Source organism: Nerophis lumbriciformis, linkage group LG06, assembly GCF_033978685.3.
Source record: "Nerophis lumbriciformis linkage group LG06, RoL_Nlum_v2.1, whole genome shotgun sequence".
NCBI classification, from domain to species: domain Eukaryota; kingdom Metazoa; phylum Chordata; class Actinopteri; order Syngnathiformes; family Syngnathidae; genus Nerophis; species Nerophis lumbriciformis.
The window spans coordinates 17,796,603-17,823,658 of NC_084553.2; the positions used below are offsets into that span (position 1 = coordinate 17,796,603).

At 42.9% G+C, this 27,056-nt stretch overlaps 1 protein-coding gene across 2 annotated transcripts in view; it reads right to left on the minus strand.

The window, feature by feature from the left end:
• Positions 1–4,994: 4,994 nt before the first annotated feature.
• Positions 4,995–27,056, minus strand: part of plekho2 (pleckstrin homology domain containing, family O member 2) — a 31,510-nt gene continuing 9,448 nt past the window's right edge. Inside the window, exons 2-7 of one of the 2 annotated variants that reach the window (XM_061963828.2) lie at positions 19,281–19,421; positions 10,290–10,412; positions 8,623–8,727; positions 8,455–8,553; positions 6,399–6,551; positions 4,995–6,325 (exon numbers count right to left, since the gene is read on the minus strand). In XM_061963828.2, coding sequence (XP_061819812.2) covers positions 5,399–6,325; positions 6,399–6,551; positions 8,455–8,553; positions 8,623–8,727; positions 10,290–10,412; positions 19,281–19,421 — 1,548 coding nt within the window. In that variant the 3' untranslated portion in view covers positions 4,995–5,398. The remainder of the gene's footprint in view (positions 6,326–6,398; positions 6,552–8,454; positions 8,554–8,622; positions 8,728–10,289; positions 10,413–19,280; positions 19,422–27,056) is intronic. The other variant, XM_061963829.2, reaches the window with a different exon arrangement.

Sequence of the window (27,056 nt, forward strand, 5' to 3'; positions counted from 1 at the left end):
AAAACACTATTTGACAAGTTTAAACATACAAAGTAGTTTGCAGCCAACTTTCTCACTACAAAACAAGGGACAGTGGTAACATGATGTAGACATACAATGTTGGGCTTTAATGACTTTCTGATTTAGCTGAAAATACTAAAAGTGCGTATGTTCCCTTTTTATCTTTACTGTATAAAACATGCACCTGGGGATAGGTTGATTGGCAACACTAAATTGGCCCTAGTGTAATGTTGTCTGTCTATCTGTGTTGGCCCTGTGATGAGATGGCGACTTGTCCGGGGTGTACCCCGCCTTCCGCCTGAATGCAGCTGAGATAGGCTCCAGCACGCTACCCCAAAAAGGGACAAGCGGTAGAAAATGGATGGATGGATGTATAAAACATGCACCTGGGAATAGGTGGATTGGCAACACTAAATTGGCCCTAGTGTGTGAATATGAGTGTGAATGTTGTCTGTCTATCTATGTTGGCCCTGTGATGAGGTGGTGACTTGTCCAGGGTGTACCCCGCCTTCCGCCCATGTTTAGCTGGGATAGGCTCCAGCAACCCCCGCCACCCCAAAAGGGACAAGTGGTAGAAAATGGATGGGATGGGACGTATGTTAGGTCATATGAATAAACCCCAAAGAAAACACAATATGGCCCCTCCACTGGGCCAAATAGGTTTTAAAAAAATGAGGCCAAAAAACGAAAACTCGCAAGCCTGAAGTCGCTTATGATAAACGGACTGGCAAGCCTGTGGACTAGGTACATATGCACCGGATACAACTGGATTATATATCCATAATGGATGGATGGATATGTCTGAGAACAAAACCAATGCATAACCCTTGATATCACTCGACAAATCTTTTTTTAATAAAGTATAAGGATCTATTCCATCGCATAGTTAGATTTTTTTCTCATATCTGCTTTTTGCAGGAAGATTTAAGCCTTTTTTGTTCTCAGATAGTTCGCAAGACGTTGCAGTCCCATATGGGTAAACCAATTTAGCCTAATATACTGGACGCCCTGGCTAACAGTGGATGGTTGCCAACCCTAGTGACACACGATCTCATGACACAATCTCCCGTGATAGTAGGGACACCTACCCACTCCACTAACTTGAAGAGAAGTGGAGAATACATGGATTGGGCCATGGGAGATCGCCCACATTGCCAAATGCAAAACACAAAATTGGTTTAACTCCAAGTGGAATTTCTTGCTTGCATCAGAGGGAAACTGCAGTTTTGGGGGAATTGTGCCTATCATTCACAATCACATATGTTTTTCTTTTTATATGCATTCATCCATCCATCCATTTTTCTACTGCTTGTCATTCAAATGTGACAAGTATGAGGCGGCTAACAATGAAGTTAGTGGGAGTCCTCTTTAAAAACCATTTAAAAACCGGCAACAATACTTTACATGTTTGTTTGTTTGTTTGTTTGTTTACATGTCGTGACCTACATATTAACCAAGTAATTGCGACCAATTGATATAAGAGGTAACGCAGAGGAACTACTTTCAGTTTAGCGTTGATCACAGTTTTTGTGGGTGTGCTGCTGCATCGCCTCTGAGTTGGTGAAAGTTTGTGCTAAATTATAAATCATGTCTCACACTTGTATAGTCGGTTTGTGGCCATAACCCAAGAACTTTGTCAACTTTGACATTTAACTCAGACTTGGAGATTGCGAGAAAGACACGAAAAGACATCCATACATTTCAAACATTGTTTTGTTAAAATCAAAATAAATACTTAAAATATCTGCTACACTTATGATTTTACAGCAAGTTATCCATCAAAATGTAAGTTGGAAGTTGATTTTACAGTACAAAACTGGCAGTTCAGTCCCCAGAATTGAATCGTGGTACCGTTTTTCATTTTAGTTATATACTGTAAAAATCACTGAAGATTTTAGGTTAAAATTCTGGCAATTGAGTTTTCATTTTTTTACTGCAAAATCTACACATTTTTTTAGTGTATGAAAAAATAAAACAATCTTAAAATCAAATGCATAGGCAATTGTGTATTGATATCATGAGGTGAGACCGTATACAATTGTATTCTTGTATTATTTACAGTGACAAGTGGCCCCCTGAGAGCAGCCATAACTGCGGTGTGGCCCCCAATGACAATTAGGTGATAACGGTTTTTAAGAGCGCTTCATCGGCAGACGAGATCAAATCCGCATTGTTAGCTAACACTTACTTACGAGTTAGAATGCATAAAAAAGAACAGCATGTGTGCTTGTCTCACATGAGGATTGTGAATGACATATAAAAATAAAAAAAAAGTGTAGTTTCCCTTTCAGGGAAACAACTATACAACTAGCTAATAACAACCAAAACATTAGCTTTTCAGGAACACTTTTTGAGAGTTACAACTGTTTTGTTATAAAGCCATTGCTTTATAACATCTACAATCGTACAATCGTTTACCCAATATAATAGCCTTGAGTGCGTTCTACTGTAGATTACAGCACTCACCTGTAGGCTGGAGGATCCTCCAAGCTTTATTGCTATGGCCATCACCCGACCCTTCCATCCATCCATTTTCTACCGCTTGTCCCGTTCGGGGTCGCGGGGGTTGCTGGAGCCTATCTCAGCTGCACATGAGCGGAAGGCGGGATACACCCTGGACAAGTCGTCACCTTATCGCAGGGCCAACACAGATAGACAGACAACATTCACACTCACATTCACACATTAGGGCCAATTTAGTGATGCCAATCAACCTATCCCCAGGTGCATGTCTTTGGAGGTGGGAGGAAGCCGGAGTACGCGAAGGGAACCCACGCAGTCACGGGGAGAACATGCAAACTCCACACAGAAAGATCCCGAGCCCGGGATTGAACTCAGAACCTTCGTATTGTGAGGCACATGCACTAACCCCTCGTCCACCGTGCTGCCCCCATCACCCGACCATACTGGGTAATTCTTCTAATCTCCACTGATTGCGTTTAGATTTAGATTTAACATTTAGATATAATATTTAGAGTCAATCATTAATATAAACTTAAATGTGATGAAAATTAAATATATGTAAGAAAAGTCAGCTCAATCTGAGAAAAGTTAGTTAAATTTGAAAAATATATCTGTTATAAAAGTGGGACTGAACTTTTACATTTGGCACCCCATACAAAGTCCTCGCCAATACACATTCAGTGCAATAATCCACAGACAATATAACAAGCAGTGTTAAATATCAGAGGCAAAGTTAGCTGCAGCTCGTTATACTAATTTTAAGTGCATGGCACAGGGACCACATAATTCTGTCTCCTACAACTACATATATTGTGTTTCATACAATATTTCTCATCTTGAAATGTGTTTTTGTATTAAAAGCATGTTAAATGTTAAAATTGTGCTGTTTTGAGGGGAGAGGGGGATAAAGCATGGATTACTTTGATTCTGTTACGAGTATTTTGGGTTACAAGCTCTGTCACAGAAACGTCACAGAAGATACCTTGTAAGCCGAAGTATCACTGTACATCAATAAAAACACTGCATGAGCTGAGCAACAACCCTTGTCTGAAAAAAGTGGACGCATAACTAAGGAGCTCAAATCAGTCATATAAACATTTTTTGGAAGGTTATGTGCAAGTACTGCCAAGTCACTCATTTCTAGTTCAATACTTTTGTGATTCAAGTATTTCTACATTTTTCCCCCACATTTCTACAAATTAATGCAAATAATCCATGACATTCAAGACAGAATAAACCATATAAACATTAATAGGTTAATACTGTACAGTTTGTTCAGGTTGGAACACAGCTGCTTGATTAAATATAATTTATTATGATGAACAAAAAAGACACAAATAAAATCAAGCGTGAGCATGAAAGAGTATTTTGTGAAAATTATACAATTGTGAGCAATGAAAAAACAGATTTGAGTATCAGGCAACACAGCGGTCATGTGTTAATACGTTTCTGGCTTCAAATATCAATTTCCCACTTCCACTGTCCAAAAATATGCATGTTAGGCAGTTCTTTAGTGATATAGTGACTTTCATTAACTTTATGTTTGTGTTTATGTCTACAGCAGGATGCCTGGCTAAAGTGCGGTTTACTGGTCCGTGGCACATTCTGAAATTACAATTAAACAAGAAAAAAAAAGAAGAGCAGAAATGTTGATACTAATGACACTAATAATACTTTGCCTTGTCAGCAATAACCCTCCATCCATCCATCCATTTTCTACTGCTTATTCCCTTCGGGGTCGCGGGGGGGGCGCTGGAGCCTATCTCAGCTACAATCGGGCGGAAGGCGTTGTACACCCTGGACAAGTCGCCACCTCATCGCAGGGCCAACACAGATAGACAGACAACATTCACACTCACATTCACTCACTAGGGCCAATTTAGTGTTGCCAATCAACCTATCCCCAGGTGCATGTCTTTGGAGGTGGGAGGAAGCCGGAGTACCCGGAGGGAACCCACGCAGTCACGGGGAGAACATGCAAACTCCACACAGAAAGATCCCGAGGCCGGGATTGAACTCACGACTACTCAGGACCTTCGTATTGTGAGACAGACGCACTAACCCCTCTGCCACCGTGCTGCCCAGCAATAACCCATCCATCCATTTTCTACCGCTTGTCTCTCTCAAGGTTGCAGGGGGTGCTTGGAGCCTATCCCAGCTGCACTCGGGCGGAAGGCACGGTACACCCTGGACAAGTCACTACTATTCACACACTAGGGCCAATTTAGTGTTGCCAATCAACCTATCCCCAGGTGCATGTCTTTGGAGGTGGGAGGAAGCCGCAGTACCTGGGGGAACCCACACAGTCACTGGGAGAACATGCAAACTCCACACAGAAAGACCCCGAGCCTGGAGAACAAACCCAGGACCTTCTTATTGTGAGGCACATGCTCTAACCTCTAAGCTTAAATGCAGGATATAAGAAGTTAAATAAATTCATATTTGAAACAGTGCTGCTCACATTTTAGACTTTAGGGGTCATTCTAGAAAAGGAATGTCCGAACAGAAATAAAAAAAGCCAAATGACAAGAAAAAATGTAAAAATATTTATAATAATATTATCAGGGCATTAAATCAATGGCAGCTGGACTGTTCAGGTTGTGTTAGAAGACGTTCTCTTTCGAGCAGGACTCCTCTATCCATGCTCAAAGACAACATAGACAGCTTTAGTAGAGCAAAACAACTTTTTTTGTCCGTGATATAATTTTTTTCTTCTGAAAGGTTTTTGGGGATCCCAGTCTGAACACAAAGGAAATGCGGAGTTGTTGTTTACGTGAATCCTGCATCAACCAGTCAATCAAAAATGTTTAAAATCATATTGAAGATATTATTTGTTCATATTCCAACGGAATAAGATGCTGCTTTTGAATGTAATTTCTTGAAAACATACATTTTGTGTCCAGCCTTTAACCAAAAAAATTGTTGTTTTTTTCATTCACCAGCTATTTCTTTTGTTCAAAGTCTTTGTAAATTGCAGTTTCTTGACCTCTGTGAGGACTTGATCAGCCTTCTTTAACTTCTCCATAGCCTTACTTAGCAGCTCCGCCGGCGTGGAACCATCATCATCATCATCATCCCCGACCACTCTGCTCATGAGCCTGTTTGTCTTTTCCACTTCCAGCATCAGCTCATTTTCAACTTTGGCCAAATGATTGCTGAAAGCTTGCTTGGGAAGGACCGCACTTCTCCCATGAATACCGACAGATGAGTCAGACAGCAGATCTCCAAAGGAGGCTGCTTGGAACTGTGTTGAGACCTCTGATCTGGCATCAGCTGTAACCCTTACACGGCTGTCAAACACACCTAAGCCGATATTTCTCGCTGTCAAGGTGGTGCTAGAAGCTTCACACTTGACATTTAAAACACATTCCTCCACTGCATTTGCTTTAACCTGTGATATTTGAGCAAGAATTGGACCGACATCATCTTTCAGCAAGTCATTACACGGGATCTCTTCTGCATGCCAACAAGGAACCGATCCTTTTTCAAGACACAATGAAGGCTCATCCCCCTCTGGAGTTGTGTTGTCGTCTATGATTAAGTTGGTTTCTTTGTCTAAAACAAACCCTTCATCATTGCAGACGTTCTCTGTAATTCTTTCCGTAACCTCTGGTCTGTCTGCAGCCTCTTGGTTTAGTTCTGAAGTTTGCAATGGCTTCTTGTCTTTGGTTGGTGGGGTTGGAGGTTGGATTTGCCGCCTAAATTGGGAATCTCCAGGAAGCTCACTTGAGTAGTTGCTTGCGAGATTTGGAGTTGTTGGGGGTGGACCTTTCTTACACGTACTTACAGGGTATGAACCCTCTGTGGCTTCTTCAGCAGGTACATCACTGTCTTCAGGCAGGACCATGGGCAACATCAGGGCCTTGAAGTCAGCAAAACAATTGCATTATACACACATGTTGTTACTTTGGTGGGCGTCATTTTTAGGAACCAACCTTTACCTGAGTCCGGCTCTCCTCAACTTCTGGTTCTTTTGGTTCCCCAAGGGATTTGTGGCATTCTACAAGGGTGTCTACATCATCATATGTGCTATTCGGCATGGTGGCAAGACCCAAGCGCAGCATTCCTTCGGATGACAACTCTGCAAGCTTAAAAGGAAAATATTCCACAGATAAAACTTTAAATTCAACTTGAAATGCATGATCCCAGAAGAAATTACAAATTAAATTGAGATCCCAAATACAAAGTCAATTCGATGAATATATTTGAACTGGAATCCTTGAATTACAGCAAATGATTTTTCATGGACATTTAAAAATGAAAGCATATTCTACTAAACAGATAAATCCATTTGATGTACTATAACTTATAAAAATATAAACACAATCAAACATGTCAATAGCGATCACTCAGAAGAAAACAGCAAAAGTGGCCAATATATGGGCATTATACGCAGGTAGGCAGCCATTGTGAATTTGCACCTGTTATGATTTTTTTCGCCAGTACATTAACAAGTGTTTTAACTCGCGTGGGTGATTGGGTAATAGAAATACCAATGTCATTAGAGAGTGTTAAATGCAGTGGTGTGCCGTCAGGGCCAGCAAGGCCTTCTCTGCTGTCCTAACATAACCAGAAATCATGATAATAATTAAAGATAAAAGTAATTTTTTTTTAACTTTCCCTAAATATCTTAAAGTAGTCATATTATGCTCCTTCCAGCGCTGTTCTTTTTAGGTTATAGAGTTTTTATCCAATCAGAATTCAGCTAGCTTATGTTGCCAATGCTGTACCAAATCTGCTCGAAGCCTTCAGAATTAACAATGCTGGCGTCCGTGCACTGTAAGTGAACATGGACATACAGTTGACAGACAGTTGCGATAGCCAATCAGATCACGAGTTGTTGTCAGTAAGGCCTTCTAGATGGCCTAAGGCAGATATATAGTGATGTTATGAGCTAGGTAACACAAGAACTCCATTACCCAGCATGGCACAGTAGCCTCGTTTAGCCATGCCACTCCGGGATGTTTTGATGAGCACCATGTGGAGTAAACTTTAAAAAGTCAACCAAGACGCCTCGTCTGCATGTTTTATGGTTAGACAAAACAACACTTTCATTTGCAAGGCCATTTTCAAGAAGGATATTTAAAGATAAACTACATCTTGTGAGACGATGTCAGCCAACCCCAGAAGCTCGAATGGTTTCTCCAGTTTGTGAATTCAGATATTTTATTTCTTTATTTTTTCACGTTTAATATGTTTTTTGCAATTTAAATTTTGACAGTACCACATAAGATATGTTTTAATTGCTGATACGGGTTTATTGATTTTTAAATGCGTCAGAAAATAACTTGTTTTGTACACTGTTGTAGTGCGTAAATGTGTTCCTGTATAGTATTTCTCCAGCAATGGTCATGTGGTGACATAAATGATGGTATTTTGAGAGGTAATCATTGAAGTCGGACAATATAATTTTCCTGAGGGAACTCTCCTGAAGGAATCAATAAAGTACTATCCATCTATCTATCTATCCATCTATCTATCTATCTATTACTGAAGGCCTAGGTGGGAAACGCACGGCCCGTCACTTAAATGACTTTAAGATGTTGTTTAGGCGGACTTGCTGAGACACCTCATCTACACAAACACTCAATCAAAGATTGAATAACTTTTTAATAAGATTCTTCTGTCAGATCTTTACATTTTCTGTCTGTCTGTTATTTAGCATCTGTCTGAAAGTTTGATATCTGTCTGGTATCTGAAATAAACGACAAAGAAATAATAATGTGTGCTAGCTTAAAGAGGGACTGCACTTTAAAAAGAAAATTGCCTATCGTTCACATTCATTATGAGAGCTACAAACACAGATCAAAATTGGCAATCAATTATCATGAAGCATTTAATACAATGTCAATAAAAGTTTCTAATGTATTCTAACCTAAATCTAGATTATGACAGGCTATATGTAAAATGTAAAATCACACACACACACACACACACACACACACACACACACACACACACACACACACACACACACACAATCACATAAACCTCTTTCATGTGGATCCTGGTTGGTGGGCGGCGGTTACGAACTCCCTGGGGTCTTGCTCGGGTAAAATGCTGTAAATTACTGCTTTCATTCAACTTAACCTGTAGAAAAATTGTACAGTCAATAGATTTCCCCATGCAGGATTGTGGATGAAATGAGCTTCATACTACCTCATCCAAAACTTTGTTCTTTGCACGACTGATTCCCTCACTTAGGGCTTTAATCCAAGCTTCCTTCTCCACTGCAGTCTGTGCTTGGAATATCATATCAGGAACCTGTCAGTCACATTAAAAAGTTTTAATAAACCAAAATGATCCCATTCTTGAGAATGATCCCATTCTTGATTTTATTTATATATATGTATATTTTATTATATTATATATATATAATATATATTTTATTTATATATATATATATATATATATATATATATATATATATATATATATATATATATATATATTACTGTATATACATACATATACATACATATACACACATATATATACATACATATACATTCATACATACATACACATATATATAAATACATATATATATATATATATATATATATATATATATATATATATATATATATATATATATATATATATATATATATATATATATATATAAATACATTTATTTATTTATCATTTATATATATATATATATATATATATATATATATATATATATATATATATATATATATATATATATATATATATATATATATATATATATCGGTAGTGTCTTTATCATCTATATATATCTATATATATATTGGGGCTGGGAATCTTTGGGCACCACACGATTCAATGGGGGTAACGATTCTTGATTCAAAGTCAATACTTTTTTATTAACATTGGGTGCCAGTTCCATGTTTATCTACATTCCTCCATCAAATAGATAAAAAAGCTGTAATACAATTCCTAAAAAAAAAACTTTATATCATACATTAATTATACCCAAATATTTTACAAAGTCAAATACAAATAGGGTCACAAGAGAAGTATTCCACACTTCTCTTTTCTAAAGTAAATCTGTACAGCAAATATGTGCATCTACATCAACAATATAATTTGCCTGAGTGGCTGGACAGGACAGATTAAATATATGTATGTATATATAATCTTTTTTTTTTTCAAACGATTTAGAATCGTTACAAATAAGAACCGAGATTCATTCTTTTTTGACACACCTAATATTATATGTGTAAAATTAGATCAACTATGCTTCTTTTTACTCCTTTTTGGACATGTTGAATTGTACAGTTGTAACGACGTAATGTAAATTGTTAAACATGTCTGAATAAAAAATAAAGAAACATACCATAATGTATAGTCAGACTCAGACCTAACACACAATATAAATGCGCCCTTTTAGCTACAACTCTTTATCATGTTGTATTTCATATTGAGACTACTTCTTTCAAACAATGTACTAATATGATCCACTTCAAGAAACTCTTCAAACTTAAAGTGTTTACAAAGTACAACATTCTGAATTTATTTCATCCATCCGTTCACTTTCAAAATAATCTTACTCATCTCACCATATGAAATGTAACTTACTTCACAGAGTATTATTTATTTATTTATTTTTATTGTGATTACTTATGGAGTATATTGTGAATAAATTGAGAACAGGAAGTGAACAAAAGTTTTAGCAACTGTTATGCAAAAGAAAAGGGGTAGGATTAAATAAGCTCAGCTTCTTCCTACTCCTTTTCGAACATGTTGAAAAGAGAAACTGGAAATTGTGATGTATCATGTTGTATGTTGCATGTTCCAAATAAACTCAAACTCAAACTCAAACTCTGTCAGCTTACCTTATTTCCAGACTTGGGCGATCGGATAAGAATGAGTCTTTGTTTCCTCCTAAATGGACTCTTTAATTCATGACATTTATCATAGTTATCGAGGTCCAGCCTTTCAATGCAGCTCTTGAGGTCCTGCAACAAAATATATAATATATCTTCTGACAAGTAGCTAAATAATGTCCGCCTGTGACCAGCCTGCTTGATAAAACATTTATTGTGAAGGGGCGTTCACACATAGCCCAGTTTAGATGGAGGTGATCGAACATAAACCCTGACAACGACTGGGAACCGCCAAAAAATATAATATTCGCACAGCGACTACCTTGTGCAAGAAAGTCACCCTGCGTTTATAGGCTTTCCGCCATCATTTGGACACAGTGGCTTGAAACGCGCCATTGAAGGCTTTGAAAGGACAAGACAGTGGACAATTCATTGTTGGTGTACTGCAGTCAGCTCACTACCTTTACATCTATTTTTGCTTAAAGATCAGCATGGCTTGTTGCAGGGTGTATCCCATCATAGTGACGCTTTTTTGTTAGTACTCCATTCCAAAATGTCAGACAAAGACGGAATTGTACAGAAACAAAAACAATTTTTTTTTGTAAGAAATAATGTATCCATCCATCCATCCATCCATCTTCTTCCGCTTATCCGAGGTCGGGTCGCGGGGGCAGCAGCCTAAGCAGGGAAGCCCAGACTTCCCTCTCCCCAGCTACTTCGTCCAGCTCTTCCCGGGGGATCCCGAGTCTTCCCAACGTGTCCTGGGTCTTCCCCGTGGCTTCCTACCGGTCGGACGTGCCCTAAACACCTCCCGAGGGAGGCGATCGGGTGGCATCCTGACCAGATGCCTGAACCACCTCATCTGGCTCCTCTCGATGTGGAGGAGCAGCGGCTTTACTTTGAGCTCCCCCCGGATGACAGAGCTTCTCACCCTATCTCTAAGGGAGAGCCCCGCCACCCGGCGGAGGAAACTCATTTCGGCCGCTTGTACCCGTGATCTTGTCCTTTCGGTCATAACCCAAAGCTCATGACCATAGGTGAGGATGGGAACGTAGATCGACTGGTAAATTGAGAGCTTTGCCTTCCGGCTCAGCTCCTTCTTCACCACAACGGATCGATACAGCGTCCGCATTACTGAAGAAGCCGCACCGATCTGCCTGTCGATCTCACGATCCACTCTTCCCTCACACGTGAACAAGACTCCGAGGTACTTGAACTCCTCCACTTGGGGCAGGGTCTCCTCCCCAACCCGGAGATGGCACTCCACCCTTTTCCGGGCGAGAACCATGGACTCGGACTTGGAGGTGCTGATTCCCATCCCAGTCGCTTCACACTCGGCTGCGAACCGATCCAGCGAGAGCTGAAGATCCTGGCCAAATGAAGCCATCAGGACCACATCATCTGCAAAAAGCAGAGACCTAATCCTGCAGCCACCAAACCGGATGCCCTCAACGCCTTGACTGCGCCTAGAAATTCTGTCCATAAAAGTTATGAACAGAATCGGTGACAAAGGGCAGCCTTGGCGGAGTCCAACCCTCACTGGAAACGTGTCCGACTTACTGCCGGCAATGCGGACCAAGCTCTGACACTGATCATACAGGAAGCGGACCGCCAAAATCAGACAGTCCGATACTCCATACTCTCTGAGCACTCCCCACAGGACTTCCCGAGGGACACGGTTGAATGCCTTCTCCAAGTCCACAAAGCACATGTCGACTGGTTGGGCAAACTCCCATGCACCCTCAAGGACCCTGCCGAGAGAATAGAGCTGGTCCACAGTTCCACGACCAGGACGAAAACCACACTGTTCCTCCTGAATCCAAGGTTCAACTATCCGGCATGAAGGGAAGGCTGAGGAGTGTGATCCCACGATAGTTAGAACACACCCTCCGGTTCCCCTTCTTAAAGAGAGGAACCACCACCCCGGTCTGCCAATCCAGAGGTACCGCCCCCGATGTCCACGCGATGCTGCAGAGTCTTGTCAACCAAGACAGCCCCACAGCATCCAGAGCCTTAAGGAACTCCGGGCGGATCTCATCCACCCCCGGGGCCTTGCCACCGAGGAGCTTTTTAACTACCTCAGCAACCTCAGCCCCAGAAATAGAAGAGCCCACCACAGATTCCCCAGGCACTGCTTCCTCATAGGAAGACGTGTTGGTGGGATTGAGGAGGTCTTCGAAGTATTCTCTCCACCGATCCACAACATCCGCAGTCGAGGTCAGCAGAACACCATCCTCACCATACACGGTGTTGATAGTGCACTGCTTCCCCTTCCTGAGGCGGCGGATGGTGGTCCAGAATCGCTTCGAAGCCGTCCGGAAGTCGTTTTCCATGGCTTCCCCGAACTCCTCCCATGTCCGAGTTTTTGCCTCCGCAACCGCTGAAGCCGCACACCGCTTGGCCTGTCGGTACCTGTCCGCTGCCTCAGGAGTCCTATGAGCCAAAAGAACCCGATAGGACTCCTTCTTCAGCTTGACGGCATCCCTCACCGCCGGTGTCCACCAACGGGTTCTAGGATTACCGCCACGACAGGCACCATCTACCTTGCGGCCACAGCTCCAATCAGCTGCCTCGACAATAGAGGCACGGAACATGGTCCACTCGGACTCAATGTCCAGCACCTCCCTCGTGACATGTTCAAAAATGTTCCGGAGGTGGGAATTGAAACTCTCTCTGACAGGAGACTCTGCCAGACGTTCCCAACAAACCCTCACAATGCGTTTGGGCCTGCCAGGTCTGTCCGGCATCCTCCCCCACCATCGCAGCCAACTCACCACCAGGTGGTGATCGGTTGAAAGCTCCGCCCCTCTCTTCACCCGAGTGTCCAAAACATGAGGCCGCAAATCCGATGACACAACTACAAAGTCGATCATGGAACTGCGGCCTAGGGTGTCCTGGTGCCAAGTGCACATATGGACACCCTTATGTTTGAACATGGTGTTCATTATGGACAATCTGTGACGGGCACAAAAGTCCAATAACAAAACACCACTCGGGTTCAGATCCGGGCGGCCATTCTTCCCAATCACGCCTCTCCAGGTTTCACTGTCGCTGCCAACATGAGCATTGAAGTCCCCCAGTAGAACGAGGGAATCACCCGGGGGAGCACTCTCAAGTACTCCCTCGAGCGAATCCAAAAAGGGTGGGTACTCTGAGCTGCCGCTTGGCGCGTAAGCGCAAACCACAGTCAGGACCCGTTCCCCCACCCGAAGGCGGAGGGAAGCTACCCTCTCGTATACCGGGTTGAACTCCAACGTGCAGGCTCTGAGCCGGGGAGCAACAAAAATTGCCACCCCAGCCCGTCGCCTCTCATTGCCGGCAACGCCAGAGTGGAAGAGAGTCCAGCCCCTCTCGAGAGAACTGGTTCCAGAGCCCTTGCTGTGCGTCGAAGTGAGTCCGACTATATCTCGCCGGAACTTCTCGACCTCGCGCACTAGCTCAGGCTCCTTCACCCCCAGCGAGGTGACGTTCCACGTCCCAAGAGCTAGCTTCTGTAGCCGAGGATCGGACCGCCAAGTGCCCTGCTCACACTGCACCTGACCTCTATGGCCCCTGCTATGGGTGGTGAGCCCATTGGAGGGTGAAGAAATAATGTAATTCCAAATAATTTTTACAGCCCAAAATTTTAAAACTAAATACATTTTATAAATAATTACAATAGTTTTACATGCAGAAAACCATGAAAAATTATGAATAAAATGTATAAATGAAAATTTAACATCACTTTTACCTTTAATGAAGTCTCTTATTAGTGAAAACAGCGATGAGTCAAGAGGAAGGAGGAGAGGGCAAAGCCACATAAACATCACTTTTGTACTTTGCTATGAGTTCTTCTTTCTTAAATTGAATATGTTTCTCACCTTCTTTATCATATTGCTTTCGGTATTCTTAGGTTCTGTTGTACTTTTGTCTCTGTCCCCCACACCTGATTGTAATTAAGGGGTCGCACTTAACCGTGCTGGTGCAGCATGTGGGTGCCGTAGATTTGGACCACAGCCACGTTTTCCATGATCTCGCAGGAGCGAGTTATTGTCTTTTTACATGGGACGGGGACAATCCCTATCCCAGGTCTGCCCAGTACTCCCTAGCCTTGCCTAGCGTCTTATTTCTGTGCTTTGGTTTTCTTTGTTTATCTCATGGCCTGCTAGTTTTTGCCGCCATCGCCTTTTGTTCGCTGCCTTTTGTGTTTACCTCACAATAAAGAGGAAGACTTTTTGCTAAATGCTACCATTTTTGGGATTCACAACACCCGATCGTAACAGAAAAAGTTCCGGCCAGGCTATGGAACCTGCAGAGACGGAGCCTATGAAGCAAGCCAGGTGCAAAGGATAAACCAGCAAGTCGACCAGCTAAACGTCCTGAGCTGAGGTCTACAGGGATAGAACGCCTCAACACACTCCTGCCCACGGCCGTGCCCATTCCCAGTGCCGTGCCTGACATCCGCCCAACCAATACAAGCCGCTCAAGCTGGCAACATGCAGCTATCACGGCCTGAACGGTTCACCGGTGAGAGAGACGACGTAAGACAGTTTTTGACATAGTGTGAGCCCCAATTCGAGCGACACGTCCCCGCTTTCATCTCAGAGCGGGCTATGTGTCTTTTGTTATCTCTCACCTGTTTGGCCGTGCCTCAAGCACCTCATATGCCACCTTTTCCAAGGCTCTAAGGCAGATCTTCCAGGTCCCTTTTCAGGCTCCAACTAGGTACACGACGGGTCGCCAACTACACTATTGCGTTCCGCACCTTGGCCACCGACTGAGATTGGGAACCATCGGCACTGTTGGACGCTTTTTTACTCGAACTTGCTGACGAGATTCGCCACTTGATGATCCATCTTACACTCCCGACGGACCTTGACGACCTCATCGAGCTCGCAGTGCAGATCGACATCCGCCTATTGGAGGAAAGGAGGGGTCGACAACGGGGACAATCCCTATCAAGCAACCCATCTGCACCAGCCGACATGACGGGGCCACTTGTTCCCGGTGACACCTCTCCAACTTGGCACACTGAGGAGCCAATGCAGCTGGGAGGTGGTCGGCTCACCATCGCCAAGAGGGAACGCCGTCTTCGCCTCCTACTCTGCTTGTACTGCGGCGCCACTGATCACTTCATTTCTGAAAGTCGCAGCCGCTTCCTGCCTCACAACCACGCATGCGCCCTCACTCTCCAGTTGATTTATCCACCAGAGGTTCTTTGGGCGCAAGCAGAATGCAGCTTCAAGGTACACTCTCCTGGCCTAGCCATCACATAGATATTAGCGCACTCATACTCCGGGGCAGATGATAATTTTTTGGACTCATCAGACCCACTCTCCCAACCTGCGCTTGTCTGGGAATCATTGTGAGACACTAACCTTTTTCGTTATGCCCTCATTCTGGGGTTAACCTGGCTGCACAAGCACAACCCACACATCGATTGGCCACGTTCTGCTTTTGTTAATTAGAGTGATACCTGCCACACACATTGTCTTCGTTCAGCCGCTGGGCCACACATACCGCCACACACGTCCCTTTTTGAGGTCATAGACTAGTCCAACGTGCCATCCAACTATCATGATCTCAAAGCGATTTTTAGCAAGGACCGTGCCCTATGTTCCTTACACAGTTAAACTTTGTAATCACTTTCCGTCCTGGATCTCAAAATGTGAAGCCTGATCCCTTGTCCCGCCTCTACTCCCCTCCCTTGGAGAAGACTTCACCGGAACCGATTTTTCCCCGAGCCCACATCATCGGGATACTTCAGTGGGACATTGAGAGGCAAGTCTTGGAGGCTCTCAAGTCTGACCCATCTCCTCGGGGCTGTCCGCCAGGTCGGCTGTTCGTGGTTCCTGGGCTTTGTTCCAGCGTTCTGGAGTGGGCACATAGGTCCAAGATTGCCTGTTACTCAGGCACGGATCGCACCAGTTTCCTCCTCCCCCAGTGTTTTTGGTAGCCCTCTCTTCGAGCAGATACTCAGGCTTTTGTGGCAGCCTGTCGGGTCTGTGCTTGGAACAAAGCATCCCATCAGGCCCCAGCAGGACTTTTACATGTTTTGCCCATTCCCTCCCACCCGTGGTCACATAGCCTTTGATTTTGTCACGGGGCTGCCCCCCTCCGAGAGCACCGGTTTTTGAAGATGGCTCATTTTGTAGCCATCCCCAAGCTGCCCTCGGCACTAGAGACGGCACAACTATTAGTGCTCCACGTCTTCCAGCTCCACGGCATTTTCCACAGACGTGCTATCCGACAGAGGTCCACAATTTTCCTCGGCCGTATGGAGGGCATTTTGCAAGACCCTGGGTGCCTCTCCAAGCCTGTCTTCTGGTTACCATCCACAGAGCAAATGGGCTCCCTTAGCCTGGTTGATCATCAAGATCATCAACCGATTCCGCCTCCCGGAGTCTCTCATTTGCTTTCCACGTGCCTTCCACGTGTCCCGCAACAAACCTGTTTTTTCTAGTTTGCTAAGTCCCCCAGAAGTACCGCCACCTCCACCCAGGCTGGTCAAAGGTCATCCGGCACTTACTGTCAACACAATCCTGAATGTGAGAAGAAGGGGCATAGGTTTCCAATATCTGGTAGACTGGGAGGGGTACGGTCCGGAGAAGCGTTCATGGATTTTTATAGTTGTTTCTCAGACATACCAGGTAGGCCGCCAGGAGGCATCCGTTGAAGGAGGGGGTACTGTTGTATTCTTAGGTTCTGTGTACTTTACCTACAGTGTGGCATGCAGCTGGCTGGAGACAGCAGGGCACCCCTGATTGTAATTAAGGGTCGCACTACTTAACCATGCTGGTGCAGCATGTGGGTGCCGGAGCTTTGTACCACAGCCACGTTTCCGTGATCTCGCAGGAGAGAGTTTTTGTCTTTTTACTACCGTACCTGGCCTTGCCGAGCATCCTTATTTTTGTGCTTTGGTTTTCTTTGTGTTTATCTCATGGCGTGCTAGTTTTTGCCGCCATCGCCCTTTGTTCGTTGCCTTATTGTGTTTACCTCACAATAAAGAGGAAGACTTCTTGCTAAACGTTAACCGTCTCTGCATTTTTGGGATCCACAACACCCGATCGTAACATTGCTGCCACTTACAGTTTTCTTAATAACAATGGTGGATTATTTTGCAGTTGTATTCAATAAAAAAAAGTACAGAGTCACCAACGCGAGGATTCTTTGTTAGGATAATCAATTCCGCGGAATGATGTATCATGTATTTGGCCGTGCGATAACTGAGAAGATATACAAAGAAACAGTGCACATTTTTGGCATCTTAAAATTTCAAAAACAGTTTTTAAAATTAAATCATGCAAAAAGAGGGGCATATGAAAACCAACATATCGCTGTTGTAACACAAGTATTTTGTTTACCCTCGACCACGACCTGCATCACAGCACGGTGGCGCAGTTTTTAGTGCTTGTGCCTTACAATAAGAAGGTCCTGGGTTCGATTCCCAGGCTCGGGGTCTTTCTGTGTGGAGTTTGCATGTTTTCCCCGTGACTGCATGAGTTCCCTCCAGGTACTGCGGCTTCCTCCCACCTCCTAGACATGCACCTGGGGATAGGTTGATTGACAACACTAAATTGGCCCTAGTGTGTGAATGTTGTCGGTCTGTGTTGGCCCTGCGAAGATGGTGGTTGTCCAGGGTGTCCCGAGTGCAGCTGGGATAGGCTCCAGCCACTCCTGCCACCCCGAAAGGGAGAAGCGGTAGAAAATGGGTGGATGGACGTGCAACACAAACAAACTGCCATTGTACAATGCTGCTCTGTTGTTAGCATGATGGTCTAAACCACCCTCTTGCTCTCCTTTCCTCCAGTGAGCCTATCCGGCCAGGGAGTTACTACCACTGCCCTGGGTCTTGGCCCTGACAGCCAATAGTGGCACAAATTGTATTTTTTTTTCAATCGGATTTTTTTCAGCTGACTGTTTACACTGCAAGTCAAATGTGATTTTTATCAGACTCCAGTGTAAACGCGCACAGGCCCTAATGTGGCCCCAATGTGGCCTCGACGTCACTTGCACTCGCACTTCGATAAACTGAAAACAAAGGAAGTTGACCGGGAGGAAGTGGCAACTACTACAAAATAAAATAAAAGTCGCAACACCTTAAAATGAGTGTTTTTTACGTGAAAGTAAATGAAAGTAATATAAAGTAGGAGTGGATATATATATTGTGTAATATATTTTGGAGGGTTCTAATCTTTTTTTGGCTGTTAAGTAGGGGAGACACGGACATCAGCGTGGATCTACGAGAGCTTATTTATCAACTAACATGTAAGCAAATGCGCCACAGTGTCAATTCCAGTCTTTCAACAATTGTTATTTCTTCGCAATTAAAATACATATTCATGTATTACATATAGCCTATTATTTGCACTCTATTAACTAGTGATGCACCGAAAATCTGGTCGTCTTAAATAGAAATCGAAACCGGATGTTGTGATGAAATATCAATTTCCGCTGGCGACTTTCGAATTACATAGCTTGCCCAAAGCTGAAGAAAAAATCCAATTTAGGTCGCATTGTGTTTAGACTGAAGTCACATTTGAAAAGATCAGATTTCAATTCGGATTCAGGATAATGTGGCCTGAATCTGATGCCAAAAGATTCGATCTGTGTCACTGGGCAAAAAAATCAGATTTTGTGTGCAGGTAAAGGGGGCATAAGTGACATTTCGTTTGACTTGTCTTACTTACGTGCATAAATGAATTGTCTGACTTGACGGGGTATTTTCAGTATTTTTTTTAATATGAAAAACATCTGAATTAAATTAAATTTACAGCCAGTAGAGCATTGGACCTTTGGGTGTTGGATGTTCATTTCTGCTCTGTGATTGGTCCGTTTATGTTGATTGGATGTCACTTGGCAAAAGGCCCATTCCATATTGAGGAACATCACAAAAGATTGTAACCTGCGCAAATACTGATGAGCCTGCAGTGCCTTCTCGGGTGTAGCAAACTCTTCATGAACAGACACATGAAACAAAAACAAAACGTAGGAATGGATATTGTTAAATGACTAACTTACCTCATTTTCATATACTGCAACATCAGTCCTCTCTACTTCGATGTAGCGCTCTTTATATTTGGCTAGCAGTCTGCAAGGAGCCTTTTTAACCCAACCAGCCTTACCAAGGAATTTGGGGTAGACTGGTTCCTCCACGGTGTCCTTTAATTAGGAGAAGTACAAATATTACATTCAGAATACATAACTGTGCACAAAGGAAAATGTATCTAAATCTTTCTCTGGATAGCTCGATATCAAAAGTGGGCACCGAGACGTTACAAGCCAGCTACGAGACATCATCCTATCATTACAGCATTTTCTAGGTACACCCCAGGGTCTTCTCATGGTTATATGCCCAGAACACCTCACTGGGAAGACCTCTAGGAGGATCTGAACTAGATGCCTGAAAAACTTCAACTGTTTCTTCTCAATGTGACGGAGCAGCAGTTCTACCCTGAGCCCCTTTCACACTATTTTGAAAGGGAATTTTGCCTATCATTTACAATTCCTATGTGAGACAAGAACACATTTGTATTTCTCTTTATTATGCATTCTAAATAAATGTTCTGGATTACTATTTGACCCAAGGTAGTCGTCGCTGTCTTTCATAAGGTCTGCCATGATTAGCAGTTGTTGTTGATGGAAATAGTGAACGCATACTTGCCAACCTTGAGACCTCCAAATTCGGGAGATTTTGGAAGTGCAATGCTTTGCAGCCAGTAGCACAGCCTTTGAAGGAGCGTAGGTATGGGCAGTGTAATATTCTGGGTGATGAAATTACGTCTCTTTACTTCATACTTCAGAACCGACTCCCACACTTGCCATCAGGGTGCACAATACAACGTAAACTGTTGGCCAACCAAAAAGTAACCACAGAACACTATATAGTGTTCTGTGGTTACTTTTTGGTTGGCCAAGCGAACGTGACGAAAGGCTGTCCTCTCTCAGGTCCGCACGGACCTGGAGGGGGCGTGCCTTAAGTCCGGCTGGAAATCGGGAGAAATTCGGGAGAATGGTTGTCCCGGGAGATTTTCGGGAGAGGCACTGAAATTCGTGAGTCTCCCGGAAAATTCGGGAGGGTTGAGTGAACGTTGTGATGCGCTCTGTGAAAATAACTGATAATATAACCTGGTCCCTACACACCGGAGCTCTTGTAAAAAGAGCTCAGCAGCACATGCACTTTTTGCGTCGGATGAAAAGAGCACAGCTCCCTCCCCCCATTCTCACCACATTCTACAGAGGCACTATAGAGAGCCTACTGACCAACAGCATCTCTGTCTGGACTGGAGCCTGCAGTGCCTCAGACTGGAAGTCTCTCCAGAGTGGTGAGGACGGCGTAAAAGATCATCAGGACTCCTCCTCCTCCTATCCAGGAGATCGCAAAAAGCCGCTGCCTGACCAGGGCTCAGAAAATCTGCAAAGACTCCTCCCACCCCCACCAAGGACTGTTTTCACTGCTGGACTCTCGAAAGAGGGTCCGCAGCCTCCAAAGCAGGGAGGTTCTGTAACAGCTTCTTCCCTCAGGTCGTAAGACTCTTGAACGCATCATAATTATCCCCTCAACTCCCCCCAAAATGGATTAACTCGCTGGAATAAAAAAGACAATATAATACACATCCATAAACGTGGATGCATATGAAAAAGAGCAATATATTTATCTGTGCAGTAACCTATTTATTTATTTATATATGCACCCTATTGCTTTTTTATCCTACACTACCATGAGCTAATGCAACAAAATGTTGTTCTTATCTGTACTGTAAAGTTCAAATGCTAGACCTAAATTTTAAATTTAAATCTAAATCCATCCATCCATCCATCCATCCATCCATCCATTTTCTACCGCTTGTCCTGTTCGGGGTTTTGGGGGGTGCTGGAGCCTATCTCAGCTGCATTCGGGCGGAAGGCGGTGTACACCCTGGACAAGCTAAATCTAAATGTGAGTGCTAAATCGCCAAAGTGAAAAGATGAATATTGATAGAATGCCAATTTTTCACCAATCCGAAACCTCTCGCCCACATCTCTGCCTCTCAGTGCACGACACGCCTACATCTTTCTTACTGTGGAAGAAGGAAAGATGATTGATGACAAACAATGACAATAAAGTTGCATATTGTTAGAAATTTTAACTCCAAATGTGTGAGTGTGCATGGTGTCTTGCATAAAGACATAACTGAAAACAAGAATCTCAAAGTGATGATAGCTGTACTTCCGCGTTTGACAATGCTTTACTCTGTTCTTAAGAATATGTATTTGTAGTAAAAACTAAATCATGGTGAGTGATGTGAATTAAACTCATCTTTCCTTCATCTAAGTTCATTTTCTTCTCAGTGTGCCACACGTCCACCACTCGGGCGGTGGTGCTGTCTGCTGTGTCGTGCTGCGAAGAGCAGGAAGGAAAATTGAAAAGTAACATATGCTCCGAAGTTCAGTCGAATTTGGCCGCCTCCTTCAAAAAAATTACCAGTAGCTTTCTCATACTGTAATTGTCCACATGCTCACTGTCCGTTATTATACAATGTGAACTTTGTCACGCTGTAATTGTCTATATGTTTGCTGGTCAAAAGATACAATAAATGAAACAATTTAAAATGACTACCCAAGAGGCAGGTGCTTTTTGTTCGAGGCAAATATTTGAAGTATTTGCGTTGTTTGCATGCTCAGTAGCATTGGGCAGCAGACATCCACAGAACACTGGATCTGAACCTCTGACCAAATAATGACTTCACATGCACTATGATCTTGTTTTTTACCGTTTAGCTCACAATTAAGAAATATTCTTAAAACATACTTGCCAACCTTGGGACCTCCGATTTCGGGAGGTGGGGGGTGGGGGGCAGGGGGCGTGGTTGGGGGAGTGGTTAAGATATATTTATATATATATATATGATGATGTGGTCCTGATGGCTTCCTCCGGCCAAGATCTTCAGCTCTCACTGGATCGGTTCGCAGCCGAGTGTGAAGCGACTGGGATGGGAATCAGCACCTCCAAGTCCGAGTCCATGGTTCTCTCCCGGAAAAGGGTGGAGTGCCATCTCCGGGTTGGGGAGGAGATCTTGCCCCAAGTGGAGGAGTTCAAGTACCTCGGAGTCTTGTTCACGAGTGGGGGAAGAGTGGATCGTGAGATCGACAGGCGGATCGGTGCGGCGTCTTCAGTAATGCAGACGCTGTATCGATCCGTTGTGGTGAAGAAGGAGCTGAGCCGGAAGGCAAAGCTCTCGATTTACCGGTCGATCTACGTTCCCATCCTCACCTATGGTCATGAGCTTTGGGTCATGACCGAAAGGACAAGATCACGGGTACAAGCGGCCGAAATGAGTTTCCTCCGCCGAGTGGCGGGGCTCTCCCTTAGAGATAGGGTGAGAAGCTCTGTCATTCGGGGGGAGCTCAAAGTAAAACCGCTGCTCCTCCACATCGAGAGGAGCCAGATGAGGTGGTTCGGGCATCTGGTCAGGATGCCACCCGAACGCCTCCCGAGGAAGGTGTTTCGGGCACGTCCGACCGGTAGGAGGCCACGGGGAAGACCCAGGACACGCTGGGAAGACTATCTCTCCCGGCTGGCCTGGGAACGCCTCGGGATCCCCCGGGAGGAGCTGGACGAAGTGGCTGGGGAGAAGGAAGTCTGGGCTTCCCTGCTTAAGCTGCTGCCCCCGCGACCCGACCTCGGATAAGCGGAAGAAGATGGATGGATATATATATAAATATATATAAGAAATACTTGACTTTCAGTGAATTCTAGCTATATATATATATATATATATATATATATATATATATATATATATATATATATATACACACACATATATATATATATATATATATATATATATATATATATATATATATATATACACACATATATATATATATATATATATATATATATATATATATATATATATATATATATATATATATATATATATATATATATAAATAAAAGAAATACTTGAATTTCAGTGTTCATTTATTTACACATATACACACACATAACACTCCTCTACTCATTGTTGAGTTAAGGGTTGAATTGTCCATCCTTGTTCTATTCTCTGTCACTATTTCAGAACACACACATTAAACAAATATACATTATAAAATCAATAAGAAAACGGGAGCTCTAATTTGGGAGTCTGAATTAGGATCAGAAGTTCCTATATAAACATTGCGTACTCACGTCGCCATTTTGTATTGATTACTACAGCTGTACACTGGATTCATTCACAAATACAAACTACAACTCACAAACACTTTAGAGTTAGGCTCCACCATCAGAATGTGTACTTAAGACTAACTAACTAAAGATCACATGGATATTATTCAGTGAGTTGATTCACCAAAACTAACCTGTTATACAGGAGGAAAAAGCACACAGGACGTTTCAATTGTTCACAGACTGGTCGCTCTCATCAGAATGACAAGACACTTCGGGTCTGCAGGTGATAGCATTCAATTGGGAAAAAACGCCCTACTGCTCCCTACTGACCAATGTGAATACTGATAAATGCAATAAAACAGCTCCAAAAACGAATTCAAACCACAAAATAAACTAAATAAATCAACACAAAAATGTGACACATTATGGGTGGGTCACATGTGCATGTACAACAGGCTGTCAACACGTCACTCAGGTCCGCATGGAGCTGGAGGGGGCGTGGCCTCCAGCTCCGCCTGAATTTCGGGAGATTTTTGGGAGAAAATTTGTCCCGGGAGGTTTTCGGGAGAGGCGCTGAATTTCGGGAGTCTCCCGGAAAATCCGGGAGGGTTGGCAAGTATGCAACTTTGAGACCTCCAATTTCGGGAGGTGGGGGGAGGGGATGGGGTGGGCGTGGTCGGGGGTGGGGTGGGGGGCGTGGTTGGGGAGGGGCGTGGTTAGGAGCGTGGTTAAGAGGGGAGGAGTATATTTACAGCTACAATTCACCAAGTCAAGTATTTCATGTGTATATATATATATATATATATACATATATATATATATATATATATATATATATATATAAATATATATACTGTATATATATATAAATATATATACTGTATGTATATATATATATATATATATATATATATATATATATATATATATATACATACATATCTAAGAAATACTTGACTTTCAGTGAATTCTAGCTATATATATATATATATATATATATATATATATATATATATATATATATATATATATATATATATGTATTTATTTTATTATATATATTTTATTATATATTATATATATATATTTTATTATATATATATGTATATATATATATATGTATATATAAATAAAAGAAATACTTGAATTTCAGTGTTCATTTATTTACACATATGTTTTTTACCGTTTAGCTCACAGTTAAGAAATATTCTTAACACTAAACATAACACTCATCTACTCATTGTTGAGTTAAGGGTTGAATTGTCCATCCTTGTTCTATTCTCTGTCACTATTTTTCTAACCATGCTGAACAACCTCTCTGATGATGCATTGATGTGTGGCACGCACAAAAGTGCTTTCATCAAATGCATTAGAGTCTGGAATCTTCCATCTCTCCCTAGCATGGCCCAAAACCGGTCAATCTTTGCTTCCTGAGGAAGATCTTCAGTGCCAAGCACTTGGTAGTCCACAACTTCTTCCCGGAGGCTATCCAGGTCCAATCGCAGCTGCGGCTTGGAACTTACAAGCTGTTATGAGAGTAGCGTATGTGTGTGTGTGGCCCTTTAATAGGTGAGCATGTGAGGTGTGTGACGTCAGTGAGTGTGTGGGCGAGAGAAGAGAGGGAGCGGTAGCGTGAGTGTGGGCGGGGACTAGTTTATTTTGTGTTGGATTGGCTGTGTGCAAGCAATCAATAAAGCAAGATTTGCCTATTGCCGGACTCAGGCAGGAAAGGTGCAACAAAGCGTATTTCTTCATCTTACTCGTCGTCGGCGTCGCCATGGCTGTATCTTCCCCGTTCTTCTGCTTCGTCTCCTTGTTGTGTGCGCAGTTGTGCACTGCACTCTCTAAAAGCCGTATATGTTATTGATGTTATAGATGGCAGTATTGTCCTGTTTAAGAGTGTCACAACATTGCTGTTTACGGCGGACAAACTGCTTTACGGTAGACAAAAACATGACTGCTGTTGTGTGTTGTTACCGCGCTGGGAGGACGTTAATGAAACTGCCTAACAATAAACCCACATAAGAAACCAAGAACTCGCCCTCGATACAGTTATAATGTGTTTGGGCAGGCACACTGTTTATATGGTGGGAAAGCGGACTCAGGTCCGCGTGGAGCTGGAGGGGGCGTGGCCTCCAGCTCCGCCTGAATTTCGGGAGATTTTCAGGAGAAAATTTGTCCCGGGAGAATTTCGGGAGAGGCGCTGAATTTCGGGAGTCTCCCGGAAAATCCGGGAGGGTTGGCAAGTATGTCTTAAAAACAGATCTAAAGCATTGTCTGACATGAGGTAAAGCGATCAGCTGTTTAAGCGTCTTGTTTTCAACTATGTCCTTATGCTACAGACAATGCACACTCACACATTTGGAGCTAACATTTTCAACAATATGCAACTTTATTGCCATTATTTGTCATTAATAATCTGTCATGTTTACTTCTTAAGGAGTTGAAAAGATATAAGCAATTTGTGCACTGAACGGCAAAGTAGTGGGTGCGGCTTTGCAGATGAGAGGCCTCGGATTGTTGGAAGATTGGCATTCGATGAATATTAATCTTAACACTTAGCGAGAGAGTTAGTGCTCAGATTTAGATTTAGATTTAAGATTTAGAGTTAACATTTATATTTAGATTCAACATTTAGGTGTAGATATAGCATGTTCTCCCCGTGACTGCGTGGGTTCTTTCCGGGTACTCCGGCTTCAGCTGAAAATACTGAAAGTGTGTATGTTCCCTTTTTATCTTTACTGTATAAAACATGCACCTGGAGATAGGTTGATTGGCAACACTAAATTGGCCCGAGTGTGTGAATGTGAGTGTGAATGTTGTCTGTCTATCTGTGTTGGACCTGCGATGATGTGGCGACTTGTCCAGGGTGTATCCCGCCTTCTGCTCGAATGCAGCTGAGATAGGCACCAGCACCGCCCGCGGCCCCAAAAAGGACAAGCGGTAGAAAATGGATGGATGGATAACATTGGTAACACTTTAGTATGGGGAACATATTCACCATTAATTAGTTGCTTATTAAAGTAACAAATACTTAATTTAGAGTTATTTGGACACTATGGGAACATATAAGGGTTAGGGTTAGGGTTTTTGATTGATTGATTGAGACTTTTATTAGTAGGTTGCACAGTGAAGTACATATTCCGTACAATTGACCACTAAATGGTAACACCCGAATAAGTTTTTGAACTTATGATACAGATATATACTATCAGATATATACTATCATCATAATACAGTCAGTATATACATTGAATTATTTACATTATTTACAATCCGGGGTCTGGGGGGGGGGGGGGGATTAGGTTTGGTTGTTATCATCAGTCATCAACAATTGAGAACAGAGAAATGGATATTGAAACAGTGTAGGTCTGACTTGGTAGGATATGTACAGCAAGTAGTGGACATAGAGAGAGAGAGATAGAGAGAGAGAGAGAGAGAGAGAGAGAGAGAGAGAGAGAGAGAGAGAGAGAGAGAGAGAGAGAGAGAGAGAGATCAGAAGGCATAAGAAAAAGTATCTACATTTGATTGTTTACATTTGATTATTAACAATCCGGGGAGGGTGTTAATTTAGGGTTGAAGTTGCCTGGAGGTGTACTTTTATTGCGGTTTTGAAGAAGGATAGAGATGCCCTTTCTTTT